The sequence below is a fragment of the Ahaetulla prasina genome, chromosome 13 (genome assembly GCF_028640845.1).
Source record: "Ahaetulla prasina isolate Xishuangbanna chromosome 13, ASM2864084v1, whole genome shotgun sequence".
Lineage (NCBI taxonomy): Eukaryota > Metazoa > Chordata > Lepidosauria > Squamata > Colubridae > Ahaetulla > Ahaetulla prasina.
In genome coordinates this window covers 9,398,146-9,418,256 of record NC_080551.1, presented here as the reverse complement: position 1 = coordinate 9,418,256, position 20,111 = coordinate 9,398,146, and the positions used below count along the sequence as shown (strand labels likewise).

The window sequence follows — 20,111 nt, the reverse complement described above, 5'->3', positions numbered from 1 at the left end:
TTGGAAAAGTGCTATCATGTCATCCAGAGGTGGGATTCAAAGAATTCAACAACCGGTTCTCTGCCCTAATGACCAGCTCAGTAAGTGTGGCTCGGTTATGTGACGGTGTAGGCGTGGCCAACTCAACGTCACTCATGTTGATGGGCACTTCATCTTAACTGCTACAATGTAACAAGGGTTAACCAGAGAGGCAGGTTCTGTAAGCGGGGCAATAAAGATTAGGCTAGAAACACCAGAATGTTTCCTTCCTGACTTCCTTACAGGATTAGCCCTGTAAAGTGGAAAAAAACAAAATAAGATTTCTTCCAACAACCAGTTCTCCAAACTGCTTAGAAAGTTAACAACCGGTTCTCCCGAATAGGTGCGAACTGGATGAATCCCACCACTGATGTCATCTTTCTCTTTGTTAGACTGGACATACCTGATTCCCTCAACCATTCATTGTATGGTTTAATCTCCAGATCTGTTATCATTGCTGTTGCTGTTCTCTGCACTCTTTCTAGAGTCTCAACATCTTTTTTGTATTGACCCAAACTGGAAGCAGTATTCCAAGTATGGTCTTACCAGTGCACTGTAACTATCCCACCATATTAACCCCCCCAGGGGGGTTGGAGTGGTGTGGTGGCCTACAGGTGGAGCTCTCGCCTCACTTTCAGGAGGCTGTGAGTTCGATCCTAGGTAGAGGCAGATATTTCTCTCTCTGGGCACAATGAGAATATATCTGCTGAACAAAACTCCGCATTGGCGACAGGAAGGGCATCCGGCCAGTAAACACTCAGCTCGATTCAGTTGCCCAGACTCCACCCTGCAAGGGATTATGGGGGTCATTAAAAGATGATGATGGTGATGATGATGATGATGATGATAGCGAATTGGCAGGGAATAAATGCAACTTGGGACTTGCTCTGTGCATTTAACTACCTGCACAAACTAGTTTGTAGAAGCACACGATTCATGTCCTTCAAAAGTGGACTGTTAAGCCACCACAAAAGTGAACGTAAAAAGGGGTGTTGGCAGCGGTGACTTTTTCGAAGCTTGCACTGAACAACTAAATCCACCCAGGTTAAGTTGAGTAAATATTTGAAATTCGTAAATGCAAGGTGTTTAAATAAACCCAGAACAAAGGCTGCGTGAGTAATAATGTCCATAAAAAAGATCGGCAGGAGTGTTTTCACATCTCCACTTTAAACAAAAAAGCCATTTGAGATTAATGCTGTCTGCAAAGGGATTGAAAGTTCCAGTTTCTACCGGTCCAGCTCCTCCAGCATTAGGTCTTCCAGATGTGTTCTTTTTACAATGTTGGCTAGGAGGGAATAGAAGGGGAACTTTGCAGATGATTTATTTATTATTTATTTATTATTTATTTATTTATTATTTAGATTTTTATACCGCCCTTCTCCCGAAGGACTCAGGGCGGTGTACAGCCGGATTAAAACAGAACAATATACAAATTAAAACCATAGTTAAAAAACGTATTCTATAAATGGCCGAAAATTAAAACCGTCAAATTTGACCCATAGATAAAATACACCAGTTAAAATTATTAAAATTTTAAAAATTTAAAAATTTAGAATATTAAAAATTAAGCCAGAATAAACAAATACATTTTCAATTCACGGCGAAAGGTCCGAAGGTCAGGTAATTGACGCAAACCAGGGGGAAGTTCGTTCCAGAGGGTAGGTGCTCCAACAGAGAAGGCCCTACTCCTGGGGGCCACCAACCGACATTGCTTGGCGGAAGGCACCCTGAGAAGACCCTCTCTGTGTGAGCGTACGGGTCGGTGAGAGGCATAAGGTAACAGCAGGCGGTCTCGTAAGTACCCGGGCCCTAAGCCATGGAGCGATGATACAAGGCTGGCAGGAATACTCAATATCCTAGAACAGTGATGGCAAAACTATGGCACCTGTCCCACAAGTGGTATGCAGAGCCTCTCTGCGGGCACACGAGCCGTCGCCCAGCTCATCTTCGCTGCGCATGCACGCATGCCTCCTGCCAGCCACCTGGTTTTTGAGTCTGCCGTGCATGTGCGGGGGGTAGGGCACACGCGTGGGGGTTGCATGGGGGCAGGGCACGGGCACATGCCGGGGTGGTGGTGTCATGCGCACATTGCATTATGGATGTGCGCATGTGTGCGCTTTTGGTACTCGGTGCCGAAAAGGTTAGCCATCACTGCCCTAGAAGATAGGCTCAAGATCCAGATGGATCTTTATCATTCCCCCCCCCCTTTTTGTAATTTTTTAAGATATGAAATTAAAATTTAAAATGATATTGGGGATGCTCGACTGCCATTTCAGAAAGAAAAGGAGAGAGGAGTAGAAGGAGGGAAGAAAGTAGGTAGGAAAGAGTTGAGAAGGAGGAGGGGAATAAGAAGGTTAGATAGGGTGGAAGAAGGGAGGAGTGGAGAAGGAGGAGAGGAAGTAGTAAAGTGAAGGAGATGAAGGATGTGAAAGTAGTAGAGGGTAGAGAGGGAGGTTGTGAAGAAAGGAAGTGGCAGTCGGGCAGGCCTGAATCAGTAATAAATAAAAATTAATGATTAATGATGGATAAAAGTTTGTACATAAATATGATGTGGGAAAATGGAAATAAAAATTATTTAGAAAAAAAAAAGATCCAGATGGATCTTGACAGACTTGAACACTGGGCCCTATCTAACAAAATGAAATTCAATGTAGAGAAAAGTAAAGTCTTACACTTAGGCAAGAAAACCCAAAAGTACACATATAGACTGGGTGAAACCAATCTTAATAGCAGTAACTATGAGAGGGATCTTGGAGTTTTAGTGGACAACCAGTTAAATATAAATGAAAAGTATGCAACGGCAGCCAAAAAAGCCAATGCAATCCTAGGTTGCATTAACAGAGGGATACAATCAAGATCAAGAGAGGTACTAATACCAATCTATAAAGCCTTAGTAAGACCACACCTAGAATACTGCATCCAGTTTTGGTCACCACACTATAAAAAAAGACATTGAAATTCTAGAAAGAGTGCAGAGAAGAGCAACCAGGGTTAGTGGACTGGGCATGAAATATGGTTACAAGAACTGGGCACGGCTAGTCTAGTGAAGAGAAGGACCACGGGAGACATGATAGCAGTCTTCCAATATTTGAGGGGCTGCCACAAAGAAGAGGGGACGACCTATTCTTCAAAGCAACAGAGGGCAGGACAAGAAGCAATGGATGGAAACTGATCAAGGAGCGATTCAACCTAGAAATGAGGAGGAACTTTCTGACAGTGAAAACAATCAACCGATGGAACAGAAGTTGCCTTCAGAAGTTGTGGGAGCTTCATCACTGGAAGCTTTCAAGAAGAGACCGGACTGCCATCTGTCAGAAATGGTGTAGGGTCTCCTGCTTGGGTGGGGGGTCGGATTAGATGACCTACAAAGTCCCTTCCAACTCTGTTAATCAATATCAATTCTGGTTAGATTTTGCACTGGAGCATGCAAGGGGCAAAAAGAAAGGATCCATTCATCATCCCAGGAATGATTCAGTGTTTCATCAGAACAAGAGTACTTGGATCACCAATCTCTTTTGAGATCTTCTTTCCCTTCAAACCCCATTTTCTTCCCCAGGAGGTACTTTTACAATGGACCTTGGGAGCCCTTTGTGCTGCTGCATAGAACATACTTCAAAGCCACAGTAATGCTCATTTCACTAGCAGAAGATGGTGTGTTCAAAGCAGAGAAAGCTCAAAGCTGGAAGGTCCATGCTTCGCCTGGTGCAGCTGACTATAAGGAATTGTGAAACTGAGTCATGAGTACATGGTCAGTTAAGATCAGGGAGTTTAAGAACGTCTCCTCAGGAAATTTCAAGGCACCTAAGATGAGCTCACCCCGGCCACACCAGAAGCAGTGAGATGGTTCGCTTCCTTAGGTATAGAATTGTAATATCTATTCTATTGTAATTCTGTGGATCCATGTTATGGCAATTTTATTATGGCTTCATTTTAATTTAATATATTATCTCTTGTATTGTATTGTCTACATCTCTATCTATCTATCTATCTATCTATCTATCTATCTATCTATCTATCTATCTATCTATCTATCTATCTATCTATCTATCCAGTGGTGGGATTCAGCCAGTTCGCACCACTTCAGGAGAACCGGTTGTTAACTTTCTGAGCAGTTTGGCAAACTGGTTGTTGGAAGAAGTCATTAGGGCAGAGAACCGGTTGTTAAATTACTTGAATCCCACTACTGTATCTATCTATCTATCTATCTATCTATCTATCTATCTATCTATCTATCTATCTATCTATCTATCTATCTATCTATCTATCTATCTACCTACCTACCTACCTACCTACCTGCCTACCCATACATACATATCTATCTCTATAGCTATCTATCTATCTATCTATCTATCTATCTATCTATCTATCTATCTATCTATCTATCTATCTATCTATCTATCATCTATCTATCTATCTACCCATCCCCCCCTCTCTCTTTGCTGATGCTTTATTTAAATTAAATTTGTATACCAGTGATTGCATGACCTCTATAGATACCATACTCTAAATAACTAAAAAGTTAAAATCTGTTAGCGAATTTGAACATGGGAAAGTGCCAAAGAGGAGGTGAGAAAGAGGAGATGGTATAGAACAGTGATGGCAAACCTTTTTGGCACTGAGCGTCCAAACCAGAACGCAGACGTGCACGCCAGAAACCCGAAGTCCTGCTGGCCAGTGCGCCTGTGCATGCCAGCCACCTGGTCTTTCGGTCTTCTGGTTTCTACCGATCCGGCGCGTGTGAAGACCGGCTGGCCGGCATGCATGCATACACCGGAAACCAGAAGGGCAGCTGGTGATGGCATGCGTGCCCACAGAAAGGGCCATTGGTTCGCCATCATGGGTATAGAATTCCTGAAACAGGGGTGGGTTCCACTTATCTTTACTACCGGTTCACAACGGGATCGTGCGAGCACACTTGCTTTGCTTGCACACGCATGATGAGCTTCTGCACATGTGCAGAAGCTTCTGCGCATGCACAGATTGTCTATGATGACATCCGGGTCAGTGGGCGGAGCCTCCCACCAGTTTTATTACTGGTTCTATAGTACCCACTGTTCTGAACCCTCTTAAAAACACCTTTTAAATGTGCAGGAATGGAAAAATTGTGGCTTTGACTTCAGTGTTTGTAAACTGTGGACTAAGAACTTCTCAGCCATGGGAGTCTGAAATATACAGGCTACATGGTTGTTAGCATCACTCCTTAGAATCAGACATGACTGGACAGGGGAACCTTTTACCTTACCTTATTAAGGTACTATATTTGGAGAGAACATGTAAGGTGCAATGAAGCCCATCAAGAAAGGAGCCACTAAGCATACTCCACCCAACACTGACAGGACAACCGTTAGCGTGTAAAATAAGAGTCAACCACCAACTCCGCTCCAGCACTGACAATATTACCTAGTTTGGTAATGAAACATCTACAAAGAAACCCACCGAACTCCGAGAGAACCAAGAAAGGGTTTGTGGTCCTGCCTCCGGGGGAGATTCAAGTAGACAAAGTGCTGTTTTCTTTCAAGAGGCATAAAGCTACGTTCAACATAGCTGAAGTCTTTGTGATAAGGAGGTCTGCAACGTGTCAGCCAGAACAATGCAAAACTGAGCGGACGTCAAATAAATCTATAATAAAGGCACAGAGGGGTGATTTTAATTAATGTTATTGATGGTGAAACTTGAACTAGAAAGCCAGGATGTTTTTCTGAAATAAGTAGCGTAATCTTGAGAACATTTTCTAAACACCTGCCAGCCTGTATTGGTTTTTAATAGCTCATTATGCAGCTCGCATCTAACAAGCTCATTCAAATGGCAGTTGAACCGATAGCGTACAAGCTGTTTAATCACTGGCAATTTCGTTCCTAAACTGATGTAATGTGATGGCTCCAGGGTTTTTTTGGGGTGGTGGTGGTGGGGGTGATGAGTGGGCAGGATTTAGACAGGGCAGAATGCATGTACATATTTCTCCCAGCATCGTTGGCTTTATTCTCCAGAAAAATAAAAGACGCGTGCTTTCGATTCGTCTCATGAAATAGATTTGACTCTAAAACAGTCACAAACACGAATGACAAGAGCTGGATCCCTCAGCTGAATAAGATGCTGGGCCACAGATACTGGATGCACAAGGAAAGTGGGAGGAAAAGTGAATATTATTCCTCTTAAGTGGGAGGAAAAGTGAATATTATTCCTGTTTAGAGCAGGGGTCTCCAACCTTGGGAACTTTAAGCCTGGTGGACTTCAACTCCCAGAATTCCACAGCCACCTTTGCTGGCTGTGGAATTCTGGGAGTTGAAGTCCTCCAGGCTTAAAGTTCTCAAGGCTGGAGACCCCTGGTTTAGCGAACAGGACATGAAATGGGCAATGGCTGCGTGCTGATATTGCAATGCATTTAATGAGTCAGCTAACTTAGGAGGTTGCATGCACACAACACGACAAGCTTGGATAACTTTGATTGGTTTCGGTTTATAATGTTGGGGGGAAAAACCAGCCCATCTGGTTTTATCAATAGTGTGTTGGGGCAAAACCCAACAAATGTTTTGTGTTCCAACTTGCTGTTTTAAGAGAGCTTCTTAGAATTGTGAGCTTGGAAGTGAAACGACTGACCCCCTTCTAGGATCATATGTTGAGAAAGAATAAAGAAATAATCTTCTTTATTGTTTCGGGCGTGGACAAAATGTTTTAAGTGAGTAAATCATATTGTCGTGTCCCACTCCTCCGCTGACGGCTGGGTCCGGGAAATCCAAATCAGGCTTGCCTCTGCAGCTCTGCCCAAAGTCCTAGCAAAGTCCTCAGAGCAGGCAGGAGACCAGTAAGTGACTTCAGCAAGATAAGTTCGACTTTTGCCTGACTCAGAGAATGCCAGAAAGCAGATCCTTTATATAGGCCATGGGGTGTGGCTCCATGACTCAGCACTCATTAAGGCCTGCCCCTCCCTTCCCTCTGTTGCCTCCGCCTCTCCAATCTTCTGATGCGAGGGTCACTCCACTCAGCTGTTCTTGGGAGTAAACCCTCCTCAGGCGCACCTGCTGTGGATGAGGGGGAGGGGTCTAGCTGCTCCATTTGCCTGGGCATGGAGTCAGGGCTGGGGCAGGGAGATGCTCCTTCTTCTGCAGTTTGTGGGGGCATGGAGCCAGGACTTGGGCCGGAAGGCATACATTCCTCAGTGTTGGGGAGCAGGTAAGAAGGCCCCGGCTGCTCTGAGGGCGGGCAAGACACAACACATATGGTCTTAAGCCAGAAAGTCCTAAAGTTTAAATCTGTGATTCTTCTCCCTGCCCCACCCCAAGTATCATGTTTAATAAGGTGATCAACTTTTTTACAATGAGAAGGAGGACACAAATAATATTTATTTTTATCATGTCGTGTTTCAGTAAGAAGTCAACAAAGCCAATTGCACGCAGCGCACTCTCTCAAAACAATTCTGCGCGGAGCACATGCATCTCATAATCGCATCTCGCCGCACTGTTCCGAGCCTTGACAAATTGTCATGTCAAATACAAATACGTCACATCACAGAGTTTTTAATACAGCTTATATATATGCTGTTGTGGCTCCCGCCCCCGAACCTGGCCCCATGCCCGAAAGTGCCTTGGAGCCGGGCCTGCTGTCAGAAAGTGACTCGGAGCCGGGCCTGCTGCCAGAAAGTGATTTGGACAGTGAGGGGGAAGGGCCATCAGGACTTACCTTGGAAGCACCAGCCTCCCTGGATCAGCTCCAGGAGCCAGAAGCAGGCCAAGCGAAAGGGATAACGAGGCCTCCTTCTCCTGACTCTTTCCTCCCCCCAGGCCACGCCTGCAGACCCAGCTGACAGCAATCAGGCTTGGCTCAAACCCAGATTTCGTAGGCAGAAGAGAATAAAACAACAGAAGCAGGGGAGGGGCAGGCCTAGGAAGTGCTGAGTCATGGAGCCACACCCCACAGGATATAAAAGGCAGCAAGAGCTGGTGTGTCTCTTTGTATCAGGCAAATCCACGGATTGACTAGAGCTGAAGGTTGTGACTCACCAGCGTCTTGGCAGCTATCGAGGGCTCTTGGCAGACACTGGCTCTTTTGCTGCCAGAGCTGATAAGAGTCATCATTCGGCTAATTATGCCATCATTTGGACGGAGGCGAGGAGGACACAACATATGCTTATATATTGTATAGTTATTTCATGCTTATGTTTATATATACTGTGTGACAAAATAAATAAAATAGAAAATAGAAAAAACCACGCAACGGATCGGCTCAGCATCCATCGAATTTACAGATTAATCTTCAAATATTGAAAAGGAGGACCTGTAGGAGGACACTTTTTGAGAGAGGACAGAACTTACAAAAGAAGGACTGTCCTCCCTAAAGGAGGATGATTGGTCACCTTATGTTTTAACCAAGTGGCTGTTGATAGCTTGGAGCACCTTGGTTCAGAGGTGAGCTTCAAAAGTTTTAGCAAGGGATTCTTTGCCCGGTTGCTGGGTAGGCGTGGCCATGGTGGGCGTGGTCTAGTCAGCCTCCTGAATGACACTGGGGGGGGTGCGTTTTTGCCCTCCCCAGGCTCCAGAGGCCTGTTTCTGGCCTTCCCGAACTTCCAGGAGGCCCGTTTTTCGGGCATCCAAAATGGGCTCGTGGGGACTCCTGGGAGAGGCAGGGTGGGGTGGGTGGGGCCAGCCAGGAGTGGGATTTGGGGGTTCTCTGAACTACACAGAATTTTAGCTAGAGGTTCTCCTGAAACCCCTGTGAACCCCCAGCAGCCCCCCCCCTGCCTTGGTGGTATTGAAGAGATGGTTGCAGTCTTTTTGAACAGACATCAGTATCACACAACATCTAATGTCTTTTCTTCTTCCCGTTTTAGGTCTAAGAGAAGGAATAAAAAACCCCGCAAATACGATATTATCACGACTCCAGCAGAACGGGTGGAAATGGCTCCCTTAAATGAAGAGGATGATGAGGACGAAGATGCCACAGTGTTTGATATAAAATATAGGTAGGGAGAAAGAAGGACGGACACACAAGCCTGGAGATTACTGGGGGGGGGCCTTCATTTTGGGGCTATTATATGACCCCAAGGAAAAACACAGCTTCATTAAGGAGGTGCCCTTTGAATCTGATTCCACTGTGGGGCCCCATGGTGGACATCAGGGTAGGATCCAGGGGTGAAATGTTCCCGGTTTAGACCGGATTGCCCGATCCGGTAGCGATGGCAGTGGGTGGTTCACAGAACCGGTAGCAAAATTCCCTGCCCCCCCCCATGCCCAGCTGAGCTGCGCGATCATCAGAGGTTTTTGGTTTTTTTTTACTTTTTAAAGCATTTTTTCTTCAGCCAAAAAATGCTTTTAAAAGGCTCTGACGATCCCAGCTGAGTTGTCTGATCATCAGAGACTTTTTTTTCTTTTAAAGGCAAAAAAAAATGCTTTTAAAAGTAAAAAAATGCCTCTGATGATCGCACAACTCAGCTGGGATCATCAGAACCTTTTAAAAGCATTTTTTACAACCTCTTTGGCCAAAGAAGTTGTAGAAAAAATGCTTTTAAAAGTAAAAAAAAAAAGTTGGCCGCACCCACCCAGTCACATTACCCACCCCCCCACCAAGCCACACCCATTTTACATTTCACCACTGGTAAGATCAGTTCTGTATACCAACCCAGACAAATGGTCGTCCAATCTCTTCTAAAGAACATCCAGTGATGGAGAACCCACAGTTTCTGGAGGCAAGCCGTTCCACTGATGAATTGTTCTCATTGCCAGGAAATTTCTCCTTCTTTTTAGGTTAATTCTCTCCTTGATAAGTTTCTATCCATTGCTGCTTGTCCTGCCTTCAGATGCTTTGGAGGATAGGTTGAACCCTCCTCTTCTTTGTGGCAGCCCCTCAAATATAGGAAGATGGCTATCATGTCACGCAGTCCTTCTTTTTATTAGACTAAAGGTAAAGGTTTCCCTCGCACATATGTGCTAGTCGTTGCCGACTCTAGGGGGCGGTGCTCATCTCCATTTCAAAGCCGAAGAGCCAGCGCTGTCTGAAGACCTCTCCATGGTCATGTGGCCGGCATGACTCAACACCAAAGGTGCACAGAACGCTGTAACCTTCCCACCAAAGGTGGTCCCTATTTTTTCTACTTGCATTTTTAGGTGCTTTCGAAACTGCTAGGTAGGCAGAAGCTGGGACAAGTAACGGGAGCTCACCCCGTTACACGGCAGCATTAGGGATTCGAACCGCTGAGCTGCTGACCTTTTGATCAACAAGCTCACTGTCCTAGCCCCTGAGCCACCACGTCCCTTCATTAGACTAGATATGCTTCATTAGACTAGATATGCCCAATTCCAGCAACCGTTCATATTTTTAGCCTCCATGCCCCTAATCATCTTTGTTGCTTTTCTCTGAAATCTTTCTAGTCTCTCAACATCTTTTTTATTGTGTGGTGACCAAAACTGATATTCCAAGTGTGGCCTTACCAGGGCATTATAAAGTAGTACTAACACTTCACATAATCTTGATTTATCTTTTCAGGTAGCTGCAGCACACTGCTAGCTCATATTTAAGTGATTTTCCACTAGGATTCCCAGATCCCTTTATATATCCTTTTATAAGGTAAAGGTAAAGGTTCACCTCACTCATATGTGCTAGTCGTTCCCAACTCTAGGGGGCAGTGCTCATCTCCGTTTCAAAGCCAAAGAGCCAGCGCTGTCCGAAGACATCTCCGTGGTCATGTGGAAGGCATGACTAAATGCCAAAGGCGCACGGAACGCTGTTCCCTTCTCACCAAAGGTGGTCCCTATTTTTCTACCTGCATTTTTTACGTGCTTTCGAACTGCTAGGTTGGCAGAAGCTGGGACAAGTAACAGGAGCTCACCCCATTACGCGGCACTAGGGATTCGAACCACTGAACTGCTGACCTTTCAATCAACAAGCTCAGCATTTTAGCCACTGAGCCACCACGTCCCATTATATCTTTTATAGGCATAAGATAAGTTTTCTTGAATATTTTATACATTGCTCCTCATACTGTCAAAGTTCCTGCGGCAGGCCTGGTCCATTTCGAACTTGACACATACCCTTTGAGCAGAAGAAAAATCTGCATCTCTGGCCAAGCCTTGAATTGCTGATTGTTTATGAATTTTAGTATTTTTAAGGCATGCATTTAAGGGTATATATCCTCTTCCTTGAGGACTGCCAGAGAAGAAAGACAGGGAATCAAGTCACTGAAAAAAAAATACTTCTATTCAAGAAGGCAAGATGAGCATATCTACACATCTGCCTGCCCCATGCTGTTTTTTTCTTTGAGATATGCCACTTGTCACAAGTTCTGACAGTGGGTGACCTTCCTAAGCATCTAAAGCATGCATTACTTGGCTGTCCACCCACCAGATGGCCATTCCCATGACAGAGAGATATATTGAAGGAATATAACCCCCATATAAAGAATTGGCGAGTTTAAGCAAGAGGTGGCTTAAACTCTGGTTGCACATCTGGCCCAGGAAGGTAGGCAAGGTTGACCTTGGTTATTCAACGACTTGGCATATCTTACCTCCAGAGGTTGTGGGTGTTCTATCACTGGAGGTTTTTAAGAAGAGATTGGATAATCATTTGTCTGAAATAGTATAGTCAGAGGTGGCATTCAGACAGCTCGGACCGGTTCGGGCGAACTGGATGCTAATTTTACATCTGGTTCGCTGAACCGGTAATTGCAAGGACTGGCTGGCCCCGCCCAACCTCCCTCTCCCCTCCCAGGAGTCTCCACGTGGCCTGTTTTGGATGCCAGGTAAGTGCAGCGCCTGCCCGGAGGCTCTGGCAGGATGAAAAATGGGCCTCCCAGAAGTTCCGGAAGTCTGAAAATGGGCTCATTTCCAGCCTCTGGAGGACCTCCGGAGCCCAGGGGAGGCCGTTTTTGCCCTCCCGGAGGTTTGAAGAAAGCCTCCAGAATCTGGGGAGGGCAAAAAAATGGCCTCCTGGAAGTTCCAGAAGTCCAAAAACGGGCCCATTTCTGGCCTCCAGAGCCTGGGAAAGGCCATTTTTGCCTTCCCAGAGGCTCAAGGGAAACCTCCAGAGCTTGGAGAGGACAAAAAAAAAACACCCTGTGGTGTAGGAGGCCGAATAGGCCATACCCACCATGGCCACGCCCACCCAGCAACTGGGCAGAGAACCGTTTGGTCAAATTTTTGAATCACACCCCTGGGTATAGGATTTCCTGCCTGAGCAGAGGTTTGGACTAGAAGACCTCCAAGGTTTAGTTTAGTTTAGTTTACTGTCATTGTACCTCGTACAAAGAAATTAAATGCCATCGTCAGTGTACATTATAATATAAAAATAAAAATATACATCCTTCACATTCTATACAATTGAATCGAAAACTCGATATTGCATTAATATTGCACTATACAGTAGAATTCAGTATAGTTACTGCCTTGGGATAGAAGCTGTTTTTCAACCTATTTGTCCTTATTTTTATTGTCCTGTACCGTCTGCCAAATGGTAATAGTTCAAAAAAAATGGTGCCCAGGATAAGATGGATCTTTAAGAATGTTTTGAACTTTCTTAAGGCAGCGGGAACTATAAAGCTCTTCCAAAGAGGAGAGAGGACAACCAATGATCCTCTGGGCAATGATGTTGACCCTCTGGAGTGCTGTCCTATCTGCCACTGTGCAATTGGCAAACCATACACAGGTGCAGTACGGTAAAATGCTCCCTATGGTGCAGCAGTAGAAGGTTACCTTTTTCATTCAGTTGTTGTTTTCTGAGAAGTCTCAGGTAGTATAATTCCACCACCCCATCGCGCATGCGCACGTTTCCCACATGCGCCCCCCCCCATGCATGCACGGCAGAGACTTGAAAATCAGCTGGCCGATGGGAGGAGCGCATGTATGCGTGGCAGAACTGAGATAGGGGGACAGCTCACGTGCCCACAGAGAGGGCTCCGTGTGCCACCTCTGGCACGCTTGCCATAGGCTTGCCATCATGGTTCTAAATGATGCTAATTTGGCCGTCTGTCTTTCGTCTTGTTTTCTCAGGTGAGGTTGTTGGACCAGACTTCTCGGGAACGTTGTCTCGTGTAGAAAATGATGCAAGAACTTTGGAACCAAGGGAGAGATGGAGAATCACCCTTTTTTTGGTTTTTTTTGGCTCCATAACATTTTGATCGACTACTCTTTTAAATAGAAAGGAGTGAGATGTCAAATTTTGACATTTGGCCCATTCCTAATAAATACGGCTGTTACGTTCCTGGATGAATGACGTGACGGACTGAAGGACCTCTTCTTTTCTGAACTTCTTTTTCATTCTAAAGACAATCCTTCTGATTTACCGTAGCTTCAGATGCCACCAGCAAATTAAGAAAACTGAGGTCAGCCACAAGCATTCGACAATTCAGAAGCGGCCCAGGACGTTCTTTGCTCAAAATATTAAAGGAGACAGATAGATTCCGATGGCATTCTGGGATCGGTTCTGAGTCAGCTAAAACCTTTGCTCTTCTTGTTTGCGACTTGCAACCCGTTATCAGTTGTGCTGAAATTGCTTAGCAAGGTTGTGTGTGCATATCTGTGTTGGAGGGGAATTTTTATGGGTAACCCTTTCAATAGATAGCTCACATCCCTTGGTATTAATGGGGACCAGTGCGCTACTGTATTAATTTACAGTAAGTTTTTCACAGGGAGTTTCTCGCAAACTTTGTATTATTTTTTTTTCCACCAGAAGGTGAATTCTGATAGCAGGAGAAAGCAAAATCCAATGGTCCATTTAAGAAGAAAGGATTAAAAAAAAAAATCCCCTGTACTTCCCACCCTGGCGAGGATAACTTATTTTTTTCATGTGCACTCTTTTCCTTTCTGTAGCCTCTCGTCGTTTTTTCACCTCAAGGCAATTAGCAATCGGATTACTGAATTGGAAGAAGAGGTTTTGCATTCATGCCAGAGTGGTCCCATCTGTTCTCTCCGACCGAAACTTTTTCCCAACCTGTTTTCTCTCAAGAAATGTTGGTGTGTTTCTTCTCTCTCTCTCTCTTTTTTAACTGACTGGCAATTAGGACAGCTGAACCTCCGCATATCGAGTGTCTTTGGCTCCAATCATTTCATCTTGGTTTGAACCTTTCTTAGTGGGGATTTCCCCCCCACCCTTTTAATTATATCTAACAAATAAATAGAAGGCAAAGTAGACGGTGGGTTTCCCCCCACCCTTTTTTCCCCCTTTTCTCCAGGAGAGTCAAATGCTTCTTTAGCACCACTGATGAAATGGCCCGTTTAACCTCAGAACCGTAGAATCATAGGGCTGGAAAAGACCTTGGAAGTCTTCTAATCCAGGGGTCTCCAACCTTGGCAACTTTAAGCCTGGTGAACTTCAACTCCTAGAATCCCCCAGCCAGCTTTGCTGGCTAGGGGATTCTGGGAGTTGAAGTCCACCAGGCTTAAAGTTGCCAAGGTTGGAGACCCCTGTTCTAGTCTAACCCCCTGGTCAAGGCAGGAGACCTTAGACCAGTGATGGCAAACCTTTTTGCCGTCGTGTGCCAAAAAGGGGGGGAGCACGGGAGGGTCGCGTACGTGTGCCCACACCCATAATTCAATGCTCCACTCGCATGCATACGTGAGCCCCCTGCGCTCCCCCCGCTTTTGGCACATGATGGCACGGTGAGCCCAGTAGGCCCATTTTTTGCTCTCCCTAGACTCCAGAGTCTTTCTAGGAACTTAGGGAGGGCAAAAACGGCCTTCTCGACCCTTCCGGAGGCCCTCCGGAGGCCAGAAACAGCTTGTTTCCTGACTTCCGGTAGACCTGGAAGGCCCAAAAATCAGCAGACAAGCATGTGTATACACAGCGGAGCTGAACTAGGGTGATGCTCGTGTGCCCACCAGTATGGCTACGTGTGACACGTGTGCCATAGGTTCGCCCTCATGGCCTTATACCGTGATTGTCCAGTCTATTTTTGAAAACCTCCAGTGATGGAGCATCCACAGCTTCAGGAAGAAAGCTTAATCCGTTGATTAATTGTTCTCACCATCAGAAAATTTTTCCTTACTTTTAGGGTTGGATCTCTCTTTAATAAACTTATACCAGTTGCTTCTTGTCCTGCCGTCTGGTGCCTTAGAAAAGACAGTAAATCCATCCCTTCTTCTTTCTGGCAACCTTTAAAATTGCAGGATCCAAGCTGGATCAGTCACTGGGACCAGAGTTTTGTGTTCTGAGCGGTGGTAGGATCCTTCCGGTTTCACAACCGGTTCGGTGATCGCGCGCTTTGCTGTGTGCGCGTGCGCAGTTCAGTGAAAAATCACCTTCCGCGTTAGTGCTAGAAAAATTAAAGCAGCTGAGGCGCGACAATCTGCTCGGCCGCGCTAATCAGCTGCAAAGATAAAGGTAAGTAAAGCGCAGGGGCGAACAGGTGGGCCCAGCTGATCATCGGAGCAAACCAGTTCGCTCCCAGCTGATCATCGGAGCTACCAGTTCAGCTGAACCAGTCTGAACCAGTAGACTCCCACTCCTCCTTCCAAGCTTTTGGACTCATGGTGAAGCCCACATTCAGGGAACTTCTCTCTGGCAGAGTATAGATTGGATCCTACAACCTTATCCTGGGACATGTATATTTGCCTTCATTTGTGAGCCCTTAAAGTATAGGAAGACAGTAATCATGTCCCCTCTTGTCCTTCTTTTTGATAGGTTAGACATACCTAATTCCCTTAACTGTTGAACATATGGTTTAGCCTCCTCCTTTATCATCTTTGTTGCTCTTCTCTGCACATTTTCCATGGTCTCTGCCTTTAACAAGTGACTATTCTTAAAGGGAATGCAATGGCTCAGCGGTTAAAGATGTCAAGATTGTCAGCTGAAAAGATCATAGCCCAGGTTTGAGACCCGAGCACCTTGCAATGGGGTGAGCTCCCTTTCTTGCCCCAGCTTCTGCCCACCTAGCAGTTCAAAAGCATGCAAATGTGAGTAGATAAATAGGTATCACTTCGGTGGGAAGGTAGCAGCTATCTGTGCACTTTGGTATATATTCATGATGGCCACGTGATCTTTGGACAAGGTTGGCTCCTTCACCCAGAAACGGAGATGAGTACCACCCCGCAGAGTGGGACATGACTGGACAGGAAAAACCTTTATCTTTACCTTACTCCTAAAGGTTGTAATAAGGACTATAAAACATAGAATAATAGGGTTGGAAGAGTTGAGTTGCTGCTTCTGTACAAAGTAGACTTTGGGGTGCACCAATCCCGCATCCCAGCTTCCTTCTTCCATGCTGTATCTAAAAGCCCTATTTACAGAGAGTTCTCCTCCCCCGCCATTGGTAATTTTACGATAACAAAAAGACCTTTATTCTCTTGATTCAGGAATCCAGACTGGGACCGATGTTCTCAGAAAAAAAGGGAGAAGTTTAATCTCTTAGATACCTTAGTTAAGATCCGTCTGTTCTTGTCGTGCCAATTTTGAACTATCCTGAGCTGGCAGCCACAAGATATTCGACTCTTGCTTTCCCTTTCTTTGTTGTCCCAGCGATATTGAGCAAAAATATATACTTTCCCACCCCGCCCCCAGGTTCTTCTTTTCTCTTGGGATTTTCTGTTTCTGCTTTTCTTTTGTGCGTGTTGAACTCGGTGGAGGGAAGGAGAACATGCAGGCAAAATGGTAATGGTAGAAATTTAGTAGAGGTGATAGCAAAGTAGCTTGCAGTGCGTCTTGCATCACCCTTGAAGTTTCTGAAATCCTCCCAGACGTTTCCTTTTTTATTGGTTCGCAATAGCTCTTATGGATCAACATTGGAAGCGCCTGTGGTTTTGCAGGCTGACTTTCTTAAAAAGTAATTGTATGTGATCCGCCCCCAGCAATAACCCAAATATCTCTGTGTCACTGAGAATGCAGCTCATTCTGGCTGATCCTTGTTGAATCGATGTCTTTCCACCAATGTTTTTATTTCCCGTGGGAGGGGGGGAAACCCTGAAGTTTCCAGGTTAGCTCTTTTATTACTCAATTTGGCGGCTCGCATCCATTTCCCCATCTGCTTCGTCCTTTGCAAACTGATCTGTATTGCCCAAGTGGCTGGATTTCATACCTGCCCATAAAAGCATTTCTGAATTTCAATAACAGAATTAGCTGCATTTAGCAATTGTTCTCCAACACAGGGGTCTCCAACCTTGGCAACTTTAAGACTTGTGGCCTTCAACTCCCAGAGTTCCTCAGCCAACTTTGCTCTGGGAGTTGAAGGCCACAAGTCTTAAAGTTGCCAAGGTTGGAGACCTGTGCTCCAAGAGACATTTCCTTAGGCTGGTAGGTACCCTTTTAGCCTATGGTTCTGCTCCCTAGGAATTATAGGACACGAAAAGCAACACAACTAGGGACCTAGAAATTATAGGCTGTGAAAAGCGACACAATTAGAGACCATTTAGTCAGAGAAGGCAAGTCAAAAATGGCAAGGAGCGTTGTTCATTTGTTTTGCAATTCCTGAGGCTAGCTCACTTCTTCAAGTATGGTTTAATGAATCCTGAAAACACAGTAGCAGAACCACAGCTCCCAGCTTCTATTTTTCTTGGTTGCATTACGTGGGGCTTCTGGGAAATGTAGTTCACTGCAGGGGTGAAATTCAAATTTTTTCGCTACCAGTTCTGTAGGCGTAGCTTGGTGGGCATGGCAGGGGAAGGATATTGCAAAAATCTCCATTCCCACCCCATTCGGGGGCTAGCCAGAGGTGGTATTTGCCAGTTCTCTGAACTACTCAAAATTTCCGCTACCGGTTCTCCATAACCTGTCAGAACCTGCTGGATTTCACCCCTGGTTCACTGGCTTCTAGATAGCTCCTTCCTTAAGGCAAAGCATATTTCAGACAATTAAAGCAAATTAACTTTGTGAGTGGTGTGGGTGGCCTAGTGGTGAAGACTCTTGCTTCCCATTCAGAAGGTTGAGAGTTCAATCCTAGGTAGCGGCAGATGTTTCTCTCCTAGCGTGCAAAGGAAAAAAATATCTGCTGCAAACTCCACGTAGGTGTCAGGAAGGGCATCCAGTCAGTAAATGCTCAGCTCCATCCAATTGTTCCAAATTAAGGGACTACATGGTCGTAAAAAGACAGGGGGGAGCAAATTAACCTTGTATATGAGCCATGTCTTTGATACAAAACACCTTTCAAGTCATGGGCATTTTCCCCCATTTTTGAGACACTGAGATTACCCCCCCCCCAAAAAAGTGGGGGGGATAGCCCCTCCTGGATCTAAATTTTAAAGGTTGTTTTTTTTTTAAATTTCAGAGAAGTAAAGACTGGCTCCATAGTGCACTAAATCAGGGGACACCACCAACTTTGACAACTTTAAGACTTGTGGACTTCAACTCCCAGAGCAAAGCTGGCTGAGGAACTCTGGGAGTTGGAGTCCACAAGTTCCACAAGTCTTAAAGTTGCTAAGGTTGGAGACCCCTGCACTAAATCATACCTTGTTTTAATAACCATGTTTGTTAAACAGTCTGGATTCTAACAACAGTTTAACAGACTAATCCAACCTGGGCATCTCCCAGAATTCTTAGCTAAGAAGTTAACTGCTGAGAATTGTGGGAAGTGAAGTCCATACATGGCACTGGATGGCTCTCTCCTAAGGCATAAAGTAAGATCTACCTACAAGAATAGTGGGATCACCATCACGTCAGAGGTGGGTTTCAGGTGGGTTCTGACCAGTTCTGGAGAACCGGTGGCGGAAATTTTGAGTCGTTCGGAGAATCGGTAGTAAAAATTCTGACTGGCTCCACCCCCATCTATTCTTTGCCTCCCAAGTCCCAGCTGATCGGGACAGAATGGGGATTTTGCAGTAACCTTCCCCTGGAGTGGGGTGGGAATGTAGATTTTACAGTATCCTTCCCCTGCCACACCCACCAAGCCACGCCCACCAAACCATGCCATGCCCACCAAGCCACACCCACAAAACTGGTAGTAAAATTTTTTGAAACCCACCACTGCATCACATGCTTTGCCACAACTGAAGAAATCATAGACATGTTTCCCTAACCAGGTCTGAATTTCACCAAAATGTATTTTTGTTCCGAAAGTACAGTTGGAATATTGTGATGGCATAAATGTAAACACCCCTCATTAAAAAAACAGCAATCACCATCAACCCAAATCCTTTCCTGCTTATTTTTGTTTGTGTGTGTATGTATTGCCTTGTACTTTTTAGCAGTTTGTCTTTTTTTCTCTTTTATAGGAATAAAAAAATAAATAATAATATTTTGACAAAATCAGTTATTTCAGTGCACAGCTGCCTTTCAAATCAGCTGTTTTACATTAACTATAATAGTGGCCAAAATTGTGGAAATCTTTTGGGAAAAGTGTATTTTCTAAAACTAGCTAATAACACCACTTCTTTTTTTTTTTGGAGTAGTATCATAACATTATATATCAATGGAAAGATACTTTAATCAAGAATGTAATGTAATGCAATAACTTTTATGAAGGACTTGCTATTAGAATAGCGGTTACAGTGCAAAGAAGAAAAGTGAAACACGTAGAAAAAACAAGATATACAAAAATGATCACCATAGAAAAAACGAGATATACAAAACTGATCAGCATGAAAGTTAATACTTAGTTGGGTAACCTTTAGCATGAATTGTGGCTGTTAAGGGTAATCTGGGTTCACAACCAAGGTTGTGGACTGTAGAGCAGAGTACCCTATGCGTGAAAACGACTGAGACTGGTTGTATACAATAACAGTCACTTGCAGACAAACTGGGGTTTGATATTCCTTTACTTTTAGGGAAAAGACAAAGTCGTAGTCCAGAAACAATCCAGGTCATACATATAAGTCAGTCAGTCAGGGATGTTACAAATACCAAGTCTTCTTACCAACATAGACTTGCACAACAAACAAGGTCTTCTTTCAGTTCAGTTCAATTCACAACAGTCAGTATCTTGAGGAATCAGTAACTAGCCATGATCAAGCAATGATCATAAAGCTCAAATATAGTTGCAGCATGTCATCAGGTTACAATGCTGTAGCATCTCTGTAGATTCCCAACAAGTCATAATTTAGTAGTCCTTTTATACATTGGCTACAGAGCTCAACCAATCAGGATGCTTGCATGATGCAGCACAGCCTTAAAGCAATATCATGCCTTTCTACAAACATACATGGTTAGTTTATATATTGCCTGGTCAACTAGTTAGGCAAATAATA

General features: G+C 44.7%; 1 protein-coding gene across 2 annotated transcripts in view; it reads left to right on the top strand.

The window, feature by feature from the left end:
* Nucleotides 1-19,052, top strand: part of FAM174B (family with sequence similarity 174 member B) — a 34,357-nt gene extending 15,305 nt beyond the window's left edge. The window contains exons 2-4 of one of the 2 annotated variants that reach the window (XM_058156183.1): nucleotides 8,843-8,974; nucleotides 12,993-14,262; nucleotides 14,402-19,052. In XM_058156183.1, coding sequence (XP_058012166.1) covers nucleotides 8,843-8,974; nucleotides 12,993-12,996 — 136 coding nt within the window. In that variant the 3' untranslated portion in view covers nucleotides 12,997-14,262; nucleotides 14,402-19,052. Of the gene's footprint in view, nucleotides 1-8,842; nucleotides 8,975-12,992; nucleotides 14,263-14,386 lie in introns of both variants that reach the window. The other variant, XM_058156182.1, reaches the window with a different exon arrangement.
* Nucleotides 19,053-20,111: the final 1,059 nt, after the last annotated feature.